The sequence below is a fragment of the Diabrotica undecimpunctata genome, chromosome 4 (genome assembly GCF_040954645.1).
Source record: "Diabrotica undecimpunctata isolate CICGRU chromosome 4, icDiaUnde3, whole genome shotgun sequence".
NCBI lineage: Eukaryota > Metazoa > Arthropoda > Insecta > Coleoptera > Chrysomelidae > Diabrotica > Diabrotica undecimpunctata.
This window is the reverse complement of record NC_092806.1, coordinates 99,750,924-99,772,182: the sequence shown is the minus strand read 5'-3', so window position 1 is coordinate 99,772,182 and position 21,259 is coordinate 99,750,924. Positions and strand designations below refer to the sequence as shown.

Below are 21,259 nucleotides of genomic sequence, written 5' to 3'. Positions count from 1 at the left end.
TTTTTGGACAAAAATTTATAATTGGATGCTATAAAGTAGGATAAATTATAATTGTATACAAACTTTAATGTAACTAATAGAGGGCGCCACATATGCCACATGTGTCACATAGATTTGCGCTTAACTTTTTTTCTGTTAAAGTTAGCTCTATTTGTGTTAAAAAATATTAAAGATACATTATTTTTACAAGGAAAAGGTATACTTGTTGATAACCTCAAAATTTAACCGTTTTCGAGATATTCGCATTTTATAAGTCAGCTGCATAATAATTCTTAGTTGGAATATTTGTGCGGTGAAGCACTGAATACCTGTAGATAAGCATAATTTACAGTTTATCCTTATTACAACAACTCAAAGATAATAATGTAACATTACAAAATTTTTGTTATGGCTGCTAAATGTCTTATTGAAGAAAATATTCTTCATCTTCTTCTTTAGGTGCCGTGTCCGTATTCAGACGTTGGCCGTCATCATGTTTACAATTTCCTTTTTCTATCGCTTCTTAAGTTTCTATACCTACTGGAGTTGTATTACTTTTTCCCTATTGTAAAATGCTGAAAACACAAAATATGTGGTTTATGTAAGATGGTGACACCACCACATTCTAGAGAGAAGGCAATGAGAACATACTTAAATATAACTGTTCTGAACGTTGAAATGATCGTGGCACTCATATTTCTTTGCAATGTGGTGAGATATTGATATAATTATTTAATTTATAAAAAATTCCAAAAGAATACTTATCATTCATTACGTAAATTATTTAACCATTTTTATTAGGACAATTAGAAACTAAAGCCAGGGATTTAATAACACATATGTGTCTTGTTTCATAATACTTTTTCTACCAATCTAACCTTAAAGACTCAGCATTTTTACAAAAACATCATCGTTGGCCTAATAACCGATATTGTTATAAATATAGTAAACACATAGGTAATTTAGTTTAGCATAATATTAGTTCGTTAGTTAATCATAACATACCATTTGTTCGAGATGTAATTATAGTTACTCGTAAGCTGTAACGTAATCATATAAATAAGTAATGACATCGATAGGTTATTTCGTGTTTATATAAGTAACCCATGAATCAAATACATCACAGTTTAACACAATATTTAACCTCTGCCACAAATAAGATGTAGTTCCATAATATACCATAAGGTTTTTCTATATATTCAAAAGAATATATTCATCCATTATAGATTATAGCCACCACGTAGCCCAGAATTTAATCCGCTTGATTTTGGTGTACGGGACGTATTAAAACAACGTGTCTATAAGAATCCCATAAACATTCTCAACCAACTATAGGAAGAAATCAATACTGCAGCAGTTTCTTTAGAATCAATGATGCTATTTAACATGAGACGATCTTTTATGTAATATATTGACAAATGAATTAAAGAAAATGGTGGACATATCGAACACTTACTTTGACAAAAAGTTATTTTATTTAGTTTAACTATTTCTTAGTTTGGTTTGTGAACAAAATGTTTTGATTATGACTTTAATTTAACATAAAACGTAAAATGTTTGATGTAAAATCCTATTATTCTGTTTTTGTCAAATCCTATTATTAATTATCCTGCTGATATATTTATTTTATTTATTATTTCGTTAACTATTAACTTTAGTTAAAGGTATTTTATACCAAAATTTAGATTCATTAACGTTTTTGTCTATTTTTCCTTCGTTGCCTGGAGTAATTGCCTTAAATCAGAATTATGCAGCTGATATGTAAAATGCGATTATCACGAAAACTGTTAAGTTTTGAAGTTATTAAGAAGTATACCTTTTTTTTGTTTAAATAATGTTTCTTTAAGATTTTTTATCAAAAATACAGGTAACTCAAACAGCAAAAAAGTTAAGTGCAAATTTATGCCACATATGTGGCATATGTGGCGCCCTCTATCAGCTACATCAAAGTGTGTATCAAATTATAATTTCTCATATTTAAAAGTATCCACTTGTAAATTTTTATGCATAAATCTTTACAAACATGAAAGTTATAGCGAAAAATAGAATTTTAAATTTGCACTTTAACACCCTGTATCTTTCTTAATATCAACATTTTATTAAAGCAATTTGGCTTAAATCGTAATATTTTAAAGTGTAGAATTTACGGTTTTCGTTTGTACAATTACTTAAGGACCACCCTGTATATATATGTGTAGGAGGCATTGAAGGACATTTACTAAATTTAGTAATTTTTGATTTTGCTAGGGATAAATTTTTTCCCAAAGAGTGAGTCCTTTTGGTTAATATGTTTATTGCAGCTTGCAAAATTTTAGAACTGGTGGATGCTGAACGACCGTTACAATATAATATTAAATCACCTGCATAAGCTACCTACTTGGTAGAGAAACGTAAAACAAAGATTACTTATGGCGAGGATAAACAAGGTAGGACTTAACACTGAACCTTGAGGAGTACCATCGGTTTGAGTATAAATAGAAGAGAAGACACCATATATGGAAACTTTAAAGGTCCTTTGGGACAAAAAATTTTGTATAAACTGAATTATATTTTAGGTTATATTATGTTGTTTTAGCTTGGCGATTATAGCTTGTCAACTAATCGTGTCGAATGCCCCTTTTATGTCAATGATGGCAGTCGCTACGTTATACTTTTTATTTTTGGCGATGTCACTCTGGAAAAGGACAGGATTAAAGCGAGTGAATCTTTGTCGTCGAAAGCCAGATTGTTCTTTTGGAATAATTTTGTATTTGTCAAGATACCAGATACGACGTTTATTATTAATTGGTTAAGTATTTTACACATGGTACAGGTAAGAGGTATAAGCCTATAAAATCATGGGTATAGGAAGTTAGTTCATTTTTTTTTTTGGTAATATTATTGACATTCGCCTATTCGAGAATTTGTGGAAAAGCCATATTTTATTATATATCTCTAGAAGTTTATATTATAGACATCTTCTTCTTCATGTGCCTTGTCCGTTCCGAACGTTGGCAATCAACATGGCTATTCTGACTTTGTTTACGGCAGATCTCAATAGTTCAGCAGATGACAATCCGAACCATTGCCGCAAGTTTTGGAGCCACTAGTGTCTTCTTCTCCCTGGAGATTATAGACATGGAGGTGACAAATTCTTTAAGAATATGTAGCGAACGCCATCAGGACCAACAGTTGTGTTTTTACAGGGTTTGAGTACAGATTTTTGTTCGTAATAAATTATAAGAGAGTTCAAATAATCGGTATCTTGTGAAACTGAATAAAAAGGATAGGGTGAATAAAGAGTATATATCGTTAGGTCCAGATTTGTTGCGAAACTTTCTTTCAAAGCTGTCTGCCAAAATCTTAGCTATCTCTTGATTGTTAATGATTACCTTTCCGTTCAGATAATTTGTATCTTGTACAACTGTGGATGAATAAGGAAAGAATGACGAAAGAGAAGAGTATATGAGATTAGGTTCAGATTTGTTGCGACACTTTTTTCAGAGAGTTACAAGTTTTCTGTCAGAATCTTGGCTATCTTTTAATTTTCAATGATAATTTTTTGATTAAAAAAGAGATTGGAGATTTTAAGGTTATTTCTTTTTGGCCGTGTATTTGTCCAATGTTTTTCCAAACTTGGCTTGGGCTTGCATTTTTATTTATGGAGGAGATAATTTATTGTCTCTATGAATTTTTCTTACTTAATTTAATAGTGTGGCTAGATTTGGCTCTTGCTCTTTTAAGTGCAATAAGGTTCTCCTAGCATTTGTTTCTGATGTAAATTTTTAAGCAGATTTTTTCTGCTGTACAGCATCTTTACAAGAGGAGTTTCATCATGGGACACTTTGTCGTTCTGCTGAAATGACTGATTTCCTGGTGTGTAGCTCAGGAGCAGAGCAAATAGAGTTTGCACATTAGGTGAAGTATAGATTAATATTATTAGTTAGAGTAAGTTTAGATAGGAAATGGTTAGTTTTACTAATATAATTAGGAGGTAGGCTGTCGTTTTAACTTTCTTAAGATTCGATTGTTAGGGTTTTTTGTAATCTTTTCTTTGTTGTACCCATGTAGACCTGTGAGTCCTTTTAAATACCGTCTATATTAGAGAACAATTTTTGAGCTTCTTGTAGTGAAGTGGGATATCCAAAATCGTTCTCAAGAAAAGCAATAAGTTGAGTAAAATTGAATGTAAAATTAGTCGTATTATCCTTGTAAACTGTATCTATAGCGTAAATACAATTAAGTTTCATTGCATAATCTGATAAAAAATTAGATTTTGACCCTTTTGTGGCTTGTTTTGGGTGGCATCGAAAATGTCGAAGGAGAAAAAGAAGTTGATGGAGGCAGAATAACGGATAGAAAATAAATGGTAGAAGTATCAGAAGGACTATTGGTAGCGTGTCCTCTTTTTCGTCCTACTGTCAATATGGGTTTTAAATTAGTATGATGAGGAGTGAATAAATCCATAATGGTATCCAGTATTAGTGTCTCGTTATCGGGGATGGATTCAATTTCTGAAGATGGAAATTTTTTTGATGAAGTTAAGGATTCCGCTAAAAATGAAGAAAAGAAAGGACCACTAACTGCAGTAAGTATGTAGTCTGCTTGAGTAAGGACGTTAGGGCAAGACTTTGCGTATGACCCATAAGCTTACAAAGAAAACACTCTAGTAAGTCGGTGGATAAAAATATTCTAAAGGGTGAATTTTGATGGTTAATTAGTAGGAACTATTGCATTGCACTTTGAAGTACTCTTTGCCAGGTATTACCAATTTTACCCTACAAAAACTCATGATATGATGATAACAGGTGCTACTAGCTGTAAGCCTATATCTTTTAGGGACTGTTGGATTAGTAAATGCGGAATGGAAGGATATGCATTTTAAATAAGGACCGGAGAAATAAGCCTGCGGATATGGACGGTGGTGGAAATAATTATGACGTGTGGTGTATTTTTTATTAGTTAATCAACGATGTCGGTAAATGTGAGAAAAATGCAGGATATAATTATTCGAATCATGCAACACACAAAAGTAATATTTTTTAAAAGAACTGTTTCACCAATTGCTTTAACACAATATGTGAGAGTACCTAATAGACCCTCTCCCAAATTAGAAATGAAGAAAGAAGGATCCCACCCAATTTTCGGAATTTTTACTAGTTTTATTTAATTACACCAATAGAGTCACAATTAAATTAGACTTTTAAAATAATAAACCAAATAAGATACTCGTTTCCTTATTACATTGTGATTAAAGCACTTCGCTTCATATTTTTAACTCGTCGATGAATGAATTTATCGACGAGTATCGATTAGTGTTTGATACTGTTTAGATCTTTTAAATCCGTGGGGAACTTTAATAAGCGTATTTAAACTTTAACAGTTATTTGACGTTTTTTTATATATTAACACATTTTTTATATATATTAACATATATTCGATTTTCTAATATAAAGATCATTTTTTGTAAAAATTTTATATAATTTCATATAAATATTTTAAGCTACCTATCTTTTCATCACATTTTCTACTACTAATTATAAGACAAAAGTAAAATTTTGTAAGATAAATATTTATTTTAAATTTTTGAAACAAATTACAGTTACATAAATAATTCACAAATTAACTAATTAAATTTTTATAATCTATGCAATGAGGTACCTTAAATTAAAAAAAAAAACCTTAATCTTCGTTGATTAGAACGAGAGTTATTGCGACTATTATTTTGAATTTATAAATAGTAAAATAAAAAAATAAAACAACTGCTAATTCGGGTTCTAAGGGTCGATATTAAAAATTATTTTAAAATTCGTATAAAAATGCAGGCATCTCGATTAAAAAGGTAACTTCCTTGTGATGGGTAACTCTTTTAGACAGCAGACTCAGTAAAACTCAGGTTCAAATTAAATAAAAATATATTCGAAATAAATAAATAACCAAATAAAACTAGATCCTAGGTAATATATACAATAAAAATTAAAACATCAATCCTGTTGACGACAGCATCGACGTCGATATTGTTCACTTTTTATTATCTGCGAAAAATAAAATACAATTAATGACATAAAACCTAAATTGCATTTAGGGTGCGTAACACAGAGACGGTAAGAAATGGGTGGAAAAAATAAAGATATAACGGGCTAATCAACACTTGGCCCGGCGAGGAAAGGATTGTAACCAATCAGTACTTGGACACATTAGATAATAGCTATCTCTCAGATTAATACTCCAAGACCGTGTACGAAACTGCCATTAGATCAATACTGTAGCAGAAGCGGTTGGCCTTCAATTAATACCCTAGGCCCAGTGGAGTTGTTACCAGGTCAATACTCCGACGGAACTCTCTTCCTCTTACAGACACACACACACACACGCAGTGATCAACCCTGCCCCTAGGAACATGTGTATACCAATGTAAGAATGGGATCCACATGTCCGAAGATCAAACCGGTCACACCTCGCTAGTCGAAGTGGTACCTATCTGACCCCCAGGCTTTTCCACCACCCCTCCTCATCGTGTGACTTACGTGAGGAGGCTTATGATCTGAAATTTACTTAAGATGCCCTGGGTAATAGGACATCCTCGGTTTTTAGTGAATGTAGTTATGCCACCTAACTGTAGGGGTAGCCACATCTAGGCTTTTCTCCCTATTTACTTTACTGACTCAATTGATTTTACTCTAGTTTTACGTCGGGACTTGAGTCCCTAAAAAAAGAAAAAGGAGCGTGTGTTCCGACCATAGAGCCATCAGCCTGAGCTGATGACTCTATGTCCGGAAAAGAGTGTGTGCTCGGTCACTCAGCCGCCGATTTGGCAAAATAAATTTTGTTCTCCTCGCCGGCTGAGCACCCGAGAGGGGTCCGGCCACCAAGCCCATGCATGCCGCACATGACCTCAGTGCTCGGATTTCGCGAGTAGATCTTTCATTTCGATCTGCCTTAAGGGCCTAGTCCGCGGAGCGGTATATAGAAGGCCTGGCGGGCCCCTTCTATATTTGCTATATAAGGTAAATTTACGTTAAACGGTTTAATGAAAAGTATGAATGTATCAATATGAATTTACGTTATTTAATCAGAAAACACTTTTTTTTTGTGGACTTCCTTGTGGCGTCGGGACTATAAAATGCCTGGGCAACAATTCTTTCCTTTTTTCCTTAATCCTATTTGTGTGCGTGTATTGGGGTGTGCATTCCCAAGTGTATAATGCTCTCACACACCCCGGTGTATATTGGACTTATAATTACCTAAAAACCTAAAACCTAAAAAAGAAAAGCGTACCCTCTCGCCAGAGTTTTTTTTTTTTGGTGTGTTTTCTGATTGACTGCATTTCTTTGTTCGTTCTTCTTGCAACCATCTCATTCTTTATTTATTCGTTCGGGTTCTCCCTATATCGAGCTATCTGTTGTTTTGGTCTTCTGTGTACCGTCCTTGTGTTTTCATTGTAGTTAGTCAGCTCTCTTAACATTCTGCTGGGGTGGTTTCTTAGTCCGTTAAAAATTTCATATGCTCTCTCGTCTAGCGTGCGTAGGATTCTTGTTTGTCCTGAGTCTCTATATACATATCTCAAGGGTACGTACCTTGGTATCTTAAGGGCATCTCTGACTATTTGATTTTGAGTAGTCTGTATCTTTTTCCTGTTTGTTTTACAGGTGTGTCCCCACGCAGCGGATGCATATGTTAGGACTGGCAGGATAATACTATTCGCAACCCTGATTTTGGTTTTAAATCGTAGTTTACTTTTCCTTCCAATAAGTGTTGAGAGCTGACTTTTCAACGCTTTGGCTTTGCGTATTTGCTGATTGATGTGCTCAGTGAACGTTAGCTTCTTATCTAGATGTACCCCTAGGTATTTAGCCTGGTTGGTCCAGTCTACTGGGGTGTTTTCGATTGTAATTTCGCGATTTGGTACACTTCTTCTGTGACTAAACATTACAGCCTGTGTTTTATCTGGATTTAGGGCTATTTTCCATTTTATGCACTATCTTTGGAATCTGTTTAGTGCTCTTTGCAGATGATTAGCTGCATGATCCGGGTTTCTCCAGCTAACAGCTATTGCTGTGTCGTCAGCGTAAAGACTCAATAGAGAGCCTGGCTCTTTTGGCGTGTCGGCCGTATAGATGGTGTACTAGGTTGCCCCTATTCGAACTCTGAACCTTCTGTTGGCAAGATATGACGCAAGGAGGCATGTCATCGCCTCACTGTAACCAAATTCATTCATTTTATAGATGAGTCCATGGTGCCAGACTCTGTCGAAGGCTTTGCTGACGTCCAGAAAAGCTGTAGCTGTGTACATTTTTTCATTAAATCCTTTGGTGATGAATTCTGTAAGTCGTAGTACCTGTAATTCACAGGAGTGTTCACTTCTGAACCCGAATTGAGCCTCTGGTATGGTTCCTAGCATTTGTGATTCTTCATTGAGTCTTTTTAGTATAACTCTTTCCGCTATCTTGCTTATAGATGATAATAAGCTGATAGGTCTGTAATTTTGCGGAAATGTGCCGTTTTTACCAGGTTTTGCAATCATTATTACGTGTGCCTCTTTCCACCTATCTGGGAAATATCGTAGTTTTAGCATGTTGTTTATTATGTTAGTGATATAAACAATAGCTTTTGTTGGTAGATTTTTCAGCGCCCTATTTGTGATGTTGTCGGGTCCTGGGGCTTTTTTGGCATTTGTCATTTTTATAAGTTCCTTTATTTCTTCGGGAGATGTATGTGTAATACCTATTCTGCCCTTTTTCCTCTTCCCGCTGTTCTTTCTACCTCTTCTTCAAAGTCTATGTCATCGTCGGGGTCTTCGTTGTTTCTACACGCCCTTTCTAGTTCGTCCTTCATGACTTCGGCTTTGTCGATTTCCGTATGGACAATCCCGTTTACTCCGTGTAGGGGAGGTATGGGTTTCTTGTCCTTTCGAAGGATTTTAGATAACTTCCAGAAGGCGGATTTGTTAGGATTTAGCTCATCGATATAGGAGTCCCAGCTTTCATTTCTATGATTTTGAAGTTGTTTTTTCACTTTCCTGTCTAGCTCATTTGCAATCCTTTTGTCTTCTACCATTCTTGTGCGGTAGGCTCTTCTTCTTTTCCGGTTTTTCTCTTTGATTAGGTTTTGAAGTTCTATACTTATATCCCTGAATCTTCCTTTTTGTCTTGTGATTGTTTCGGTTTTGGAGCTGGCATCGATAGCATTGTTTATTGCTTGTTCTAGTTTTATTACACTGTCTTCTAGTTCTGTAATATTATTAATTGTTGGGATGTTACCGATGTTCTCGCTCACAATTCTTCTAAAGTTTGGCCAACTTGTTTTCTTTCTGTTGTGGGGCTGCAAATAGTTCAATTCTGTTGCGCCCAGGGTCAGGACGATTAGGTTATGTGTCGAATCGCCTTCATTTAGAGAGTGTATCTCGTATTGTTGACCCACGTTGTGTAGGATTGCAATGTCGAGATACGTAGGGAGTTCTCCGTGGAAACATGTCGGTTCTGTTGGTCCGATGACATATGTGTTCGGTCTGTTCTCGAGATGGTTGCAGAGATATCTTCCGTTTCGGTTGGTCGTCCTGTCAAACCAATTGGGAGATCTAGCATTTAGGTCTCCAATAATTATAGTTGGCTCTTCTGAGTTCAGTATTAAGCTCAAATCTTCGTTGAAAATCGGATCATGTGGTCTAACGTAAGCTGACACTATTTTTAGTGTTTCGTTGTTGGCCTTAAGTCGAATAATTGTGGCTTCCATTGTCACCAGTCCGTCTGGTGTTGGGATGTGCTCGTGTTCGAGTCCCCTTTTGACTAATATAGCTGTTCCTCCTGATAATGCTCTATGATCCGTTCTATAGATATCGTAGCCTGGAAATTTTGTTTTTTTCCTTTCCACTAGTTTGGTTTCTTGAAGAGCTACGATATCGAGCTCTAATCTGTTTATTATTTCATCCAGAAGGTTGATCTTTTGAATATTCCGCCGGAATTCCATGACCCAATGCGTAGATCTTCGTTTTGGTTTGCTAACATTTTCGGACGGCTTCTCCAAATGCAGTCATCATTTTTGTTGCTTTGTCCATCATGGACATCATTTCCATCATTTTGTTATTATACTCTGTATGGAAGTTTGCGATGAGGGTAGCTGCGTCCTGTACCGACACTTCTTGTGGTTGTGCTGGAGATTCTGAGGTGGTTTCAGCGGATTTTTTCGCTGCCTGTGCGTAGCTGACTCCTTTGTTGATTGGAGCGCTGTTTATGGGTCTTCCTACCGGTCTTGTTGGGGCAGGTGTTTTCTTTTTGGGGGCCTTAGAGCATCCTCTATAATTTGCTGTGTGCGCTTCACCACAGTTTGCACATTTGGGGTCGGTTTCCCGGCTTTTCTCACAGTCGTTACTGATGTGGTTTTCTCCGCATTTTACACATCTGGATCCGCAATGGCAAGCCTTTGAGCTGTGATAGAACCCTTGACAGTTATAACACTGTAGGGTGTCTTTTGTGATTTTGAATTCATCCTCCACATAGATTCGCATGTAGCATATATCAGATATTTTTTTAATTTTTGCAACGTCTTCCTCTTTGAGGGTGACGATGAAATGTGGCAGTACTTTTTTATCAGCTTTTTTGGAGATCATATTGATCACCCTTGTTGCTTCTATTCCTTTATTGTATAGTTCGTCTTTAATTGCTACTGTGCTAGTAGTAGCAGATAGCCCTTTTATAATGACTCTTTTTAGTTTATCGCTATCTATGGGATATGCGATGAATTCTATTTTTGGACTGTGTTCTTCTAGGATATGTACCATTCCTAGGTAATCTTTTCTGGTTTTTGTGTTAATAACAATCGATCTGCCTGATCGTGCAAACTTATTGACTGATATTATGCCTTGGTTGGCTGCTCTCTGCAGGATTTTTTGGTGTTCTCCTACAGTTTTTAGGATTATCGCCGGTGGTTTCGGCTCTTTTACTATAGGCTCCTCGCTTGTTTGCGGTGAGTCTTTTGGTACGTCGTTTTCTTTTTCAACTTGGCTATTTTTGCTCAAGTTATTTTGGGCAGTTTTCTTTTTCTGGCTTCTTTCATGAGCCTCTTTCGCAGCCTTGTTAAATTCGATTTCTTTCCGCTGATTTATTATCTGCGTCTGCTTTTCGGCGACGCTTATTTTTGTTTTCACACTACTGTCTGATTTCTCAGTAGTGGTGCCTGTCTTTTTTCCTTTTTTGTTTTGGTCTTGTGTCCAACCTGCAGTTTCTTTGGTTGTTATGATTCTTTCCGGCTCTTTAGGCTTGCCTTTGCTACCGGATGGCTTTACGGGGGGAGGTGAACCGATTCCTAGTTCCACTAGCTTTACAACGTCATTATCGAGGGAGGCTTTCCACGGGTCGATTTCCATTATTGACTCTTCTTTCTCCTTGGCTGCTGTTAATGCCATTATATGTTGTACAAGTTTTTGTATCTCCTTGTCCTTTTCTTTGTTTTCGTTTCTCAGCTCAGTCATCTGAGCGAGAAGGTCTTGGATTTGTTTATTTGCCTTTTCCTCGCGGATACGGCTTTCTTCTTTAAGGGATTTGATCTGTTCCGTCAGTACATTGACCGACCTTAAAAGCTCATTGGCTTTTTCCCTTTCCGCCATTTCTCTGGCCTTTTTCTTTACTTCTTCGTCTTCCGAAGAGTCTTCTTTGGGCCTTAGCCTTTTCATTTTCTTGCCGATTTCGGGCTCGGCTTCATTTTTGGAGACGTTGTCCACGGCGGGTTGTGTCTCTACTACAGTTGGGGGTGGGGCTTCGCGCGATTCTGCAGCTGGGCTCGGCTCTTCGTCGATGGCGTCCATCGTATTGATATCGTCATCGGTGTCGATTTCGCTTTTTTCTTCCTCCGACTCGGGCAGATAGGAGTCATCGTCAGATATTACGATTTCTATGTCGTCGATCGCGGGATTAGTCGATTTAATAAATTTATTATATAGCTCGATCGAGCTGTCAACAGAGGGGTTTGATGATTCGGCTAAATCATTCTCTTCTACTTCTTGTGTTGTCACCTGCGTGACAACACTTTCTGGGGGGGGAATATCACTCATATTGCCGTAAGGCAGTGAACAAATAGTTCATAAGATATAAGAAAATTCTACTTAGACGACTCTGTTTTTTTTTCCACCGACTGACCGCTGTCAGTACGGCTTACTGGGTGCCGTCCCAGGTACCTCGCGGTAGTTCACTCCCTGTATTCACAGTGAGGGATCCTCTTCCTGTTTCTCACACCTCAGGAGCAGGAGCCGTTTCTGTCCGACCTTGTCAAATGTCAAGGCCTTACAGTGTCATCCCTGACGACACACTGAGGTGATCCCGAATTCTTCGCAAACGCGAAGCTATTATAGCCTCCGCGAGGAGCCTATAAAAACAGCTCCTCGACGGTTTAACTAGTAACAACCTCGCATCCGCTTTTCGCTAATATGTAGGACAAGTGCCTATGCCACACTCGGTGTCTTACCCACCGGGAGCTGAAAAGCTCCGTTGACAATAGGTCAGTCGCCCCCACCTAAGCACGCTTCTCTCTCACGTCCGTACTGTTCGGCTGCTCGAGTCGAACTCTTCCTCTTACAGCGGCTGATCTTTTACCTTTTATACGGTCGAACACCTTCCATTTCCTCTAGCGCACATCGATGGACAAGGGACATGTGGTGGGGATGCGTGTTTGCGAAGCGCTAACGATACAGAGGCGATGCATATCGTCACATCCTATAATATGTCATGTAATTTTTTTAATCATTAAATGGTTTAATTTGATAAAGTAAGCTTTTCTTTTGAATTTGGTGCTCTCAGAATTTATCTAGATCTAATAGTTTACGCATAATAGTGTTGTAGATAAAAGCTTTCTGGGATAAACAAATTTAATTTTACAATAACCGTAACTCAAGAAGTAAAACTTCTTGAAATTTGTAGAGCTAAATTGAGTCGTTTAACTAAGTCGCTAAACGTTTGATATTGTCCCAATAATTATCATGCAAAATTAAAGCTTTTTGTGCATTTTGTGCAAAAAGAAAGAGATACAACGAATGCATTTGTGTGGAAATGTGCTTAGATGGATGAGTGTAGTGACAAAAAGGGGTAAAATTAAAAATAGACATATTGAGGGAAGTCTAGGGGTGGCACCAATTCTTACCAAGATGAGAGAGCATAGGTTAAGATGATTTGGTCATGTTCAACGTCTAGACGTTAATCACACTATCAGCCAATACGTAAAATTGCTGATCTGCGAGTTACTGGAAGAAGTAAGAGTAAAGACCAAAAAAGGGGGAGATGCTTAGACAGAACATATTTTTAAAGGGTAGTGATATTGATATGGCCCAAGATAGAAACTTATAGAGAAATATAATTAGGGTTATATAACGCAAAATAAATTTTTTTTGTGTATTTTTCGAAAAGTTATTAATGATTTTTTCAAAATCGACTTTGGAGCCATTTTTGCAATAATTAAGTAACAAATTAACTAAAATAACTTTACAAACTCTGATTTTAAAGGTTTTTCTAAGATTTTTTAATAAAATTTTTGTCACTTTTTAATAAATTTGCCGGTCTTCACATTTATTATTCAAAACTAAACAGCGATCTTACATTGTTTCTATATTGTTTATAAGTAAAAAATTACGTGTTCTTATCAAATTTATCAAAAGCAGTTGTTAGCTACCTGTCTTAAGGAATGTCTTGAGGAATCGAAAATGATTTTTATTGTGTTATTTCTCTGGTTTAGTATATCATATTAAATTTGATATTTTTTATGTAATGACTATACTAATGGGAATAAGCTGCAATTTAAGGTTATAATAAGTTTATTGACGTTTCAATCTACACTTCGGAAATCGTGATTAAAATATAAAAATTAATATATTAAACAAATTTTGTTTTTTCTTACTTGGTGAAAAATTCTTCAAATTAAATTTTATCTGACTCTTTTATATTGACAATTCAGACATTATACGTTTTAAAGTAGACTACTTTAATATGATATTGCCTGTATTGCTGAGTTGCGTTTCTGTGACGACTTTATTGTTAGATAGTTCATTCGATTACATGAAATCAAAATAAAGTCGTCCCATTATATTGATATTTGATATTTTATAAAAAGAGTTTTTATATTCAATAGTTAGTATTAAACTAATTTACCTATGAAATTAAGGTTTCATTAGAAACTTCTGGATAATAAACGAGTAGTAATTATTTTGGTACCAATTTGGGACAAATTGGGGAATTGCATTTTGCGTACAGTTTACAAAACAAAACTTAATATTACCATTTTTACAGTAAGTTTACAGCTGTCAGTTATAGCTAAAAGCTTTTTATTGGGTTAATAGTTTTCCTGGTCTATTAGCAATCGTTTTCTTTAATTGAACAATCTCACAAACAAGGTAGATACTCCGTTTCTAACACACAATCTACTAATTAGTGGCATAGCTAATGGATCAAGGTGCAGCACTAGTTTTAAACGAAAGGTCAATAAACGGGTGGCATGAAATATAGGCAGAAGAATTTTAGCGGAAGGGGAGATAAGAAATACGTTACATTATTAGTGATTCATAGTAGTAGACCCAGGATGTGCGAATGAGTATTCGCACATATAACTCAGTTTATGAGTTAGTGTATAAATTTTTATTTTATTAAAAGAAAGCCTCTTTTTTGTGTGGTTTATCATCGTCAAAATTTATGTTATAAATTTGTTAATGTTGCACTTTATTCACTCGATCGTTCTCAAAGTATTATACACTTGGGTTTCTGTGTTTAGAATCTGATTTTTTACACGTTGGTTTACCATTTATCGTTCTATTAGAAAATGTGTGGTTTGTTTTTTATTGTCTATTTTTTTTTGTCAGTGTGTATAACAAATTTTCAGAGGTAGCTCATGTCTCCCTTATTCTCCGGTAAAACTTAAATGTCTCATTCTCTCCTCCTCTTCTTACTTAATTCCACGGGTTCTATACTCTTCTCTGCTTTATGCTATTTGTTGCCAGTTTATCTCCATTTTGGCTTTAAAGTCGTCTGGCCAAAGTTTTTTTGGTCTTCCTCTACTACGACTTTGTTCTCTTAGTCTAGTATATACAATATTTTTTATCCATCTCTCGTTGTCCTGTCTTGTCACGGATCCTACTTAGCTCTATTTTATGTGCGTAATTGTTTCAATTATATCTTGCTTCTTCGTCCTTCCTCCTTGTTAGTCCGTTCGATTTCCCTTGATATTTTTCTTAATATATTAGCTGTTTTGCCCTTTTCTCTAAAAATATTACCATGTTTTTGTTTTACAATACAACACTAAGTCTTACTACTGCTTACTAAGTCATTTGGATTCTTCTAATGATCTTTGCCGTTTTATTCTTTATACTCAGTTTGATGGTATGACCTATGTATATACATTATTCGACACTTTTGATTTCAATTTTATCTACATATATCGTGATATTTTGATTTTTCACCACCTTTGTTTTATTTAAATTTAATTTTAAACCCTTTTCTTAGATTATCGAGTAGTTCCTCTGTATTGTTGCAGATGAGTACTATGTCATTGCCATTGGTTTTAATTCCGCGTTGTTGCCAATTTTACTTCTTGGACATACCTTCTGACCTAAAAATAAACATTTTTTGAGGGATCGTGTCTCCGTGTCTAAAAGTTTACAATAACAATAACATCAATAAGACCAACAAGGTAAAGAAAAACTATATGTCTCTCCCCTATATAAAAGTGTTATTCAAATCTTCTGTCTCATAACATTACGGTTGCTCATAAAGGGCACAATCTTTTGAAAAAAAATTTTTCTAGACTAAAAACAAAAACCCCTCTATTAAAAAAATCGCATGTTATGTATGAAATTTCCTGCTCGAATTGTGGTGGAGTTTATATTGGACAAACCAGTCAGCTACTTAACTCAAGAATACGTTCCCACAAATATGACAAACAAAATTCAACCGCCCTCACAAAACATGAAAACAAAAAGAAACATAAATTTGTTTTTTACAAAACCAAGATCCTAAAAAGTGAACATGACAGGAAGAAGAGGGAGCTTCAAGAGTCTATACAAATAAAAAAGAATAATAACGCAATAAATGATAAAAAAGGTGTCAAAAATTTAAACAAGATATATTTTAATTTAATTTAGAAACACACAAAAAAAAGATCTCAGAACGCCTATCATGTTAAAATAACTCATTGTTTAAACGATAAACTAACGTCAATAAACAATATATTAAATTTAAAATACATTTTACATGTAGTGACTTAGTGGGTCTGTCCTATGCTTTTAATATTATTTTAATTGTGACGTTTATGTATACTCGTTAGCACCGAATTTTTACATGCTTGGTAAGACAAAAGTTTCACTTTTAAACCGTGTTCTTTGATAAAATGTTTTTTTAGTCCATGTTACTTCTTTGTATTTATAAAGATTTGTCTACACACTTTTGTCTCCTTTATTTTATAAGTTCGAGAGTATTTGCTTTTTTCGATATTTGTACCATAAGTCGTTCTTTTCAATCTCGGATACACTGATGATTATATATATATATATATATATATATATATATATATATATATATATATATATATATATATATATATATATATATATATATATATATATATATATATATATATATATATATATATATATATATATGCTTTAAATTATTTAGTTTCTTTGAATTTATAATCGTACATTTAAAATGAATTTCTGAGAACCCAGAGCTGGCTGGAATTAATGTAAACATTTGATGGATGTGGGTCAGACGTTATTAAAATATGATACAAAATATTGTATCATATCATCTATTATTAGACGTTAACTCCAAACTTTAGTTATTGTTGTTTATAGAAATGCTTCGATTACAATTAATTTTGTTTAGAAATTTCTTGATTAATTAATTTTGGCTATTTCAGTATTTAAAACTGTGTAGGTTTCTAATTAAGTAAAATATCAAAAAAAAATGTATACTTTATATTTTTAAATATCTTCTTCCTCTTGATACTTTCTTCTGTCCTTCTGGTTACTAATAAGTTTAAAATCGCGGTAACCAAATTTTTAAAGAGTTTTGTAATTAGGAACTTGATTCTGTTTTTGCCAAAACATTTTTGCACGCTGTTTTTTTTTTTTTCACCCTTTTCCAGGTAAGGTGGGTCCAATGGGCCCGAGACGCCAATTCCTTTATCATAAACTGATAAAAAAAATTATTTTTGTTGTTCTGAAGCTACTTTCTTGTGGCATGTTAAAGTAATTACTATTTAAATGGGAATAAGCCACAATTAAAGGTTAAAATAAGTTTATTGAAGTTTCAATTTCTACGTCGGAAATCGTTCTCAAAATACAAACATTAGTAAATTAAACAAATTTTGTTTTTTTCTTACTTGGTGAAGTACACAAAGAAAGAAAAAAAAACAAACAAAGAAAGACAAACAAAGAAGTGTCCTAGACCTGTCTACCATACATCACAATGCTTACTGTGCAGATTATGTTAATAAAAAAGCAGATATGATACTCTATTATAATAGTACAAAATGTGGTGTAGATACGCTAGACTAAATGGTTTATAAATATAATATATTATGTGCAAATGATGAACTAGCCGTTGGCCTTTTGCATTTTTTATGAATATTTTAGACGTGGCTGGGGTAGCTTCATTTATTACTTGGACAAATTTGGACACAAAATGAAACGAAAACATAAATAAAAGGACAATAGAACATCTAATGTTGCCTCAAATTTTGAGAAGAAAATCAAGGGGACTACAACGGGAAACAAAACAGTGTATTGAAAAATGCTTACATGAAGTTGAACCATACAATAAAAAGCAAAAACTAGAAAAACCTCTAGTTTGAACAACGAAAACGTGTCACATGTGCCCAACAAAAAAAGACTAGAAACAAAAACAAATTTGTGAAATGTAAAATATGCAGAAGAAATATATGTAACGATCACGAAAAGCTTGAAAGTATTGCAATAAAGAAAAATAAATGACTAATGTAGGTTTTTTTGTTTTTATTGTTTTTTTTTTAACCTAATACTTAATTATAATTTAATTTGTCATATTAATTTTCTATTCTAGTTAAGAATAAGCTAATCTTTTGACTTAGTTTCAACTAAAATAGTAAATTGATATGACAAAGTATTATTTGTAAAAGTAAAACAATATTCTTCTGACTTGTGCGTTTTATTCATTTTGTAAAGATTGTTTTTATCGATATTTTATACATGAACTACTAAATAACACAATATTTTCTTAGAAGGGTTTTCAAATATTGAAAGGCAGCAACACCGTAATCTTTTTTCAGGGTATGCGTAAACTTCATCCCTTTGTTCAAATAAAATGACCTGGTAGATTTATAAAAAATTTTATTAGTTTATTAATTAAGTCATTATTTGGCTAAAAATGTTTATTACTTGTGAATAAATACTTTTTCTACAAAAATTTGCTCAAATCTCGAGGTAGTCTGCAAACTATAGTAGCACTTTTTTTTAATCTTTTTAATCAATTTAAATTTAACTTTAATAAAAAATCAAAAAGAAATATTAAAAATATATGGGTAAATATGAATAGTACATTCAATAACAATGATGGGCACAACGCACCCGAGTTAACTGTTTAGTTGTTTATTTAACCAAAAACCACATAAACTTCATGGAGACACTACGCCACTTGGAAATTGGAACTTTGTCGCTGTGTCCATTTTACTTCAACCTTTTAAGAAGCAACTGCTTTTTCCTAGGCTTTTATCTATCCTTAAATGCAACGTTAATGCTGATATCTTCTTGAAATTATTATATTATTACGTAATTTACATTACAACTAGTATTAATTTTCAAATAAAACAATTTATATAAGAGTTTTTATAATAATAAATAAAAATACAGGTTTTGCTTTTTAAATCAAATTGCAGCAATTTAAACCTTAATGTGATACTAGGTGCACTTTGGCTACTACAATCCTGACTGCTGTCAAATCTTTGTCAAATTGAGCACAATGTTATTCGACATGCTTAAATGCACAAATGTATATAACAACTGGAAGAAACGTGTAAGAAGAACCGTAATAGTTATTTAAAGGCATTCTAAAATCAGTGGTCTAGTATTTTTTTACTAAAACAATCTCTTTAATAAAAGCGAATTAACTTTTTAAATGTTGTCCTGGCCAATCCATTTCTTAATATTTTAGTGTAATCTTTAAAATCGGTTAATCACTTCAAATTCCCTGTGTTCCCACAAGAAATTATAATAAAAGCCCAAATTAAGCTTACTAATGATATAACCAATAAAAGTCATTATTTATTACTCATCTTTTTTAAAGTTGGCTTAAATGTTTCGTCATTCCAATATTTCCCTTTGTCCTTTATTAATTTAGTTTTAATAACTTTAATATATATATATACAGTACCCATAGGGTAAATCCGGGAGAGTTGGACCACATTTTTTTGGACGCTCACTAAAATTATATTTGTTAACTTATTAACATTATTATTTAAGCGTTTGGTAAAGAATTTATTCTTATACCCTTAAGAGTTTACTTTATAATTGAATATTATTAATAAAGGCTACATTGCATTTTTTCCAAAACCTTGCATGGTCCATCCCACCCGAACGTGTCTGGGTGGGATGAACCAACCAAATAAAAAAACAAACTAGTCTATTCTTTTGCTTTCTTGATCACGATCTTCCTATTAATGGGAAACTTCCCTTTTTGTGATATTATTTCCCTGGTACCTGGTAAAAGTCACATTTTACTTCAAATCTAGAGCAACATTCATGAAACCACCGAGAACACTGTACACACTTCACCCAGTCTTCTTTTTTTGTAGTTTCATTGTATGCCTCTCCACATAACACGCATTCATCTTCATTCAATTCTTCTATTGACATACCGTTATCTTGGACACAGATCTGCAGAATCATAACTTTCTATGTCTGAACTTTCAAACTATGTCACTTTGCCAGATGGTTCCTGGCACTGAACAGCAATGTTCTGAGCTAAATTTAATACTTTTGAAACAGTCGTTAAACATATCTTAACGGTTATTTTCTGCGTGATAGAAAGGACGGGTGATATAATAATATGTTCTAGAAGTTTAGAAGTGGTCATTTTTGACGGTGTAAGGCTACTAGAAGTACTTTGGATACTAGCAAGATCAAACTGAGTTCTGGGTACTGCACAGGAGACAGAAGAATCAACAGTGTCACTTGTTGGCACACTAGTTACAGCATTGACGTGTTGGCCGATAAGTTCTGCATTGCAGAGGCAACAGGATCAACCTCGCCGATTGGTGCACTAGCGAGAGTGTGCGCCAATACTTGGACAATGGGCACTGCACCGGAGGAATCAGGCTCAAGGTAGGCGTAGGCTGGTATTACAGACATATCTAGAGGGACTATGCCACAAGCTTGAAATCCACTCACACTGTTTTGTACACCTGCAGCTTTGGTCCATGCAGAGTTAAGAAGTTTTCCAAACTGCAAATGATTGGTCTTTCTGGATGGATTGTTTGTAATGAAATAATTACAAGCACTATAAAAGTAGGACTTTAGTGATTTGAAAAAGGGTCGGTCCAAATGTTGTAACCAGTGCGAAGTATGGGGTGGAATGCTCATCAAAATGATTCCTTCTTGCTCCGTGTACACTAGGACTTCCAATAAACTGGTGTGTAAAGTGTGACCATCGAGTAAGAGGAGTACTTTCCAACCTAGTTTTCCAGGTTCGAAATGACTTCTTAACCAGCACAGAAAAATTTCACTAGTGACATAAGAAGATTTTTGTGACATTTTTACAACTAAACCAGAAGGCATCCCGTCCATGAACTCAACTTTCAAGTTCTTGCCCTTCATTATGCAGTATGGGGGAAGAAATGTACCTTCAGCGCTAGCACAAGCTAGAACAGAAACGGTTTTACTTTTTTTCCCTGACGTAATGGAAGTTATATTTTTGGAACCTTTAATGGCAACACCATTTCCTGGCTTGCTGTTCAGTTGAAGCCCGGTTTCGTTCATGTTAAAAATGTGCCCAGGCTTTTCAACCTTATTGTTTTCCAAAATAACACTTTCGAATAACTTAAAGTACTCTTCCACACACCTCGTGTTCATTCCATTAGCTCGGTATACCTTCTGATTTTCTAATAGTAAGAGTAGGATTTCTTAAAAGAGAAGAGTTTAGCCAATCATAACCAGCTTTTCTAGTTTTCTTGTTAAATTTGTGAGCTAGTTTTAGCTCTTCAGCAAGTTCAAACGCCATGGTTTTTACTAAATTCCTGCAAGGAGTAAATCCATGAGCTTGTAAGTTTTTTATGTATTCTACAATCTTCTGTTCATTTA

The 21,259-nt window shown here is 34.4% G+C and overlaps 1 protein-coding gene across 1 annotated transcript; it reads right to left on the bottom strand.

The window, feature by feature from the left end:
- Positions 1-20,149: 20,149 nt before the first annotated feature.
- LOC140438840 (uncharacterized) lies at positions 20,150-20,938 on the bottom strand. The gene has a single exon (XM_072528484.1). The coding sequence runs from the start codon at positions 20,936-20,938 to the stop codon at positions 20,150-20,152; it is 789 nt and encodes a 262-aa protein (XP_072384585.1).
- Between the last annotated feature and the right edge of the window lie 321 nt (positions 20,939-21,259).

Bases quoted from the DNA above. Each gene is read 5' to 3' on its own strand.
- LOC140438840 (XM_072528484.1), bottom strand. From the start codon at position 20,938: ATGAACGAAACCGGGCTTCAACTGAACAGCAAGCCAGGAAATGGTGTT.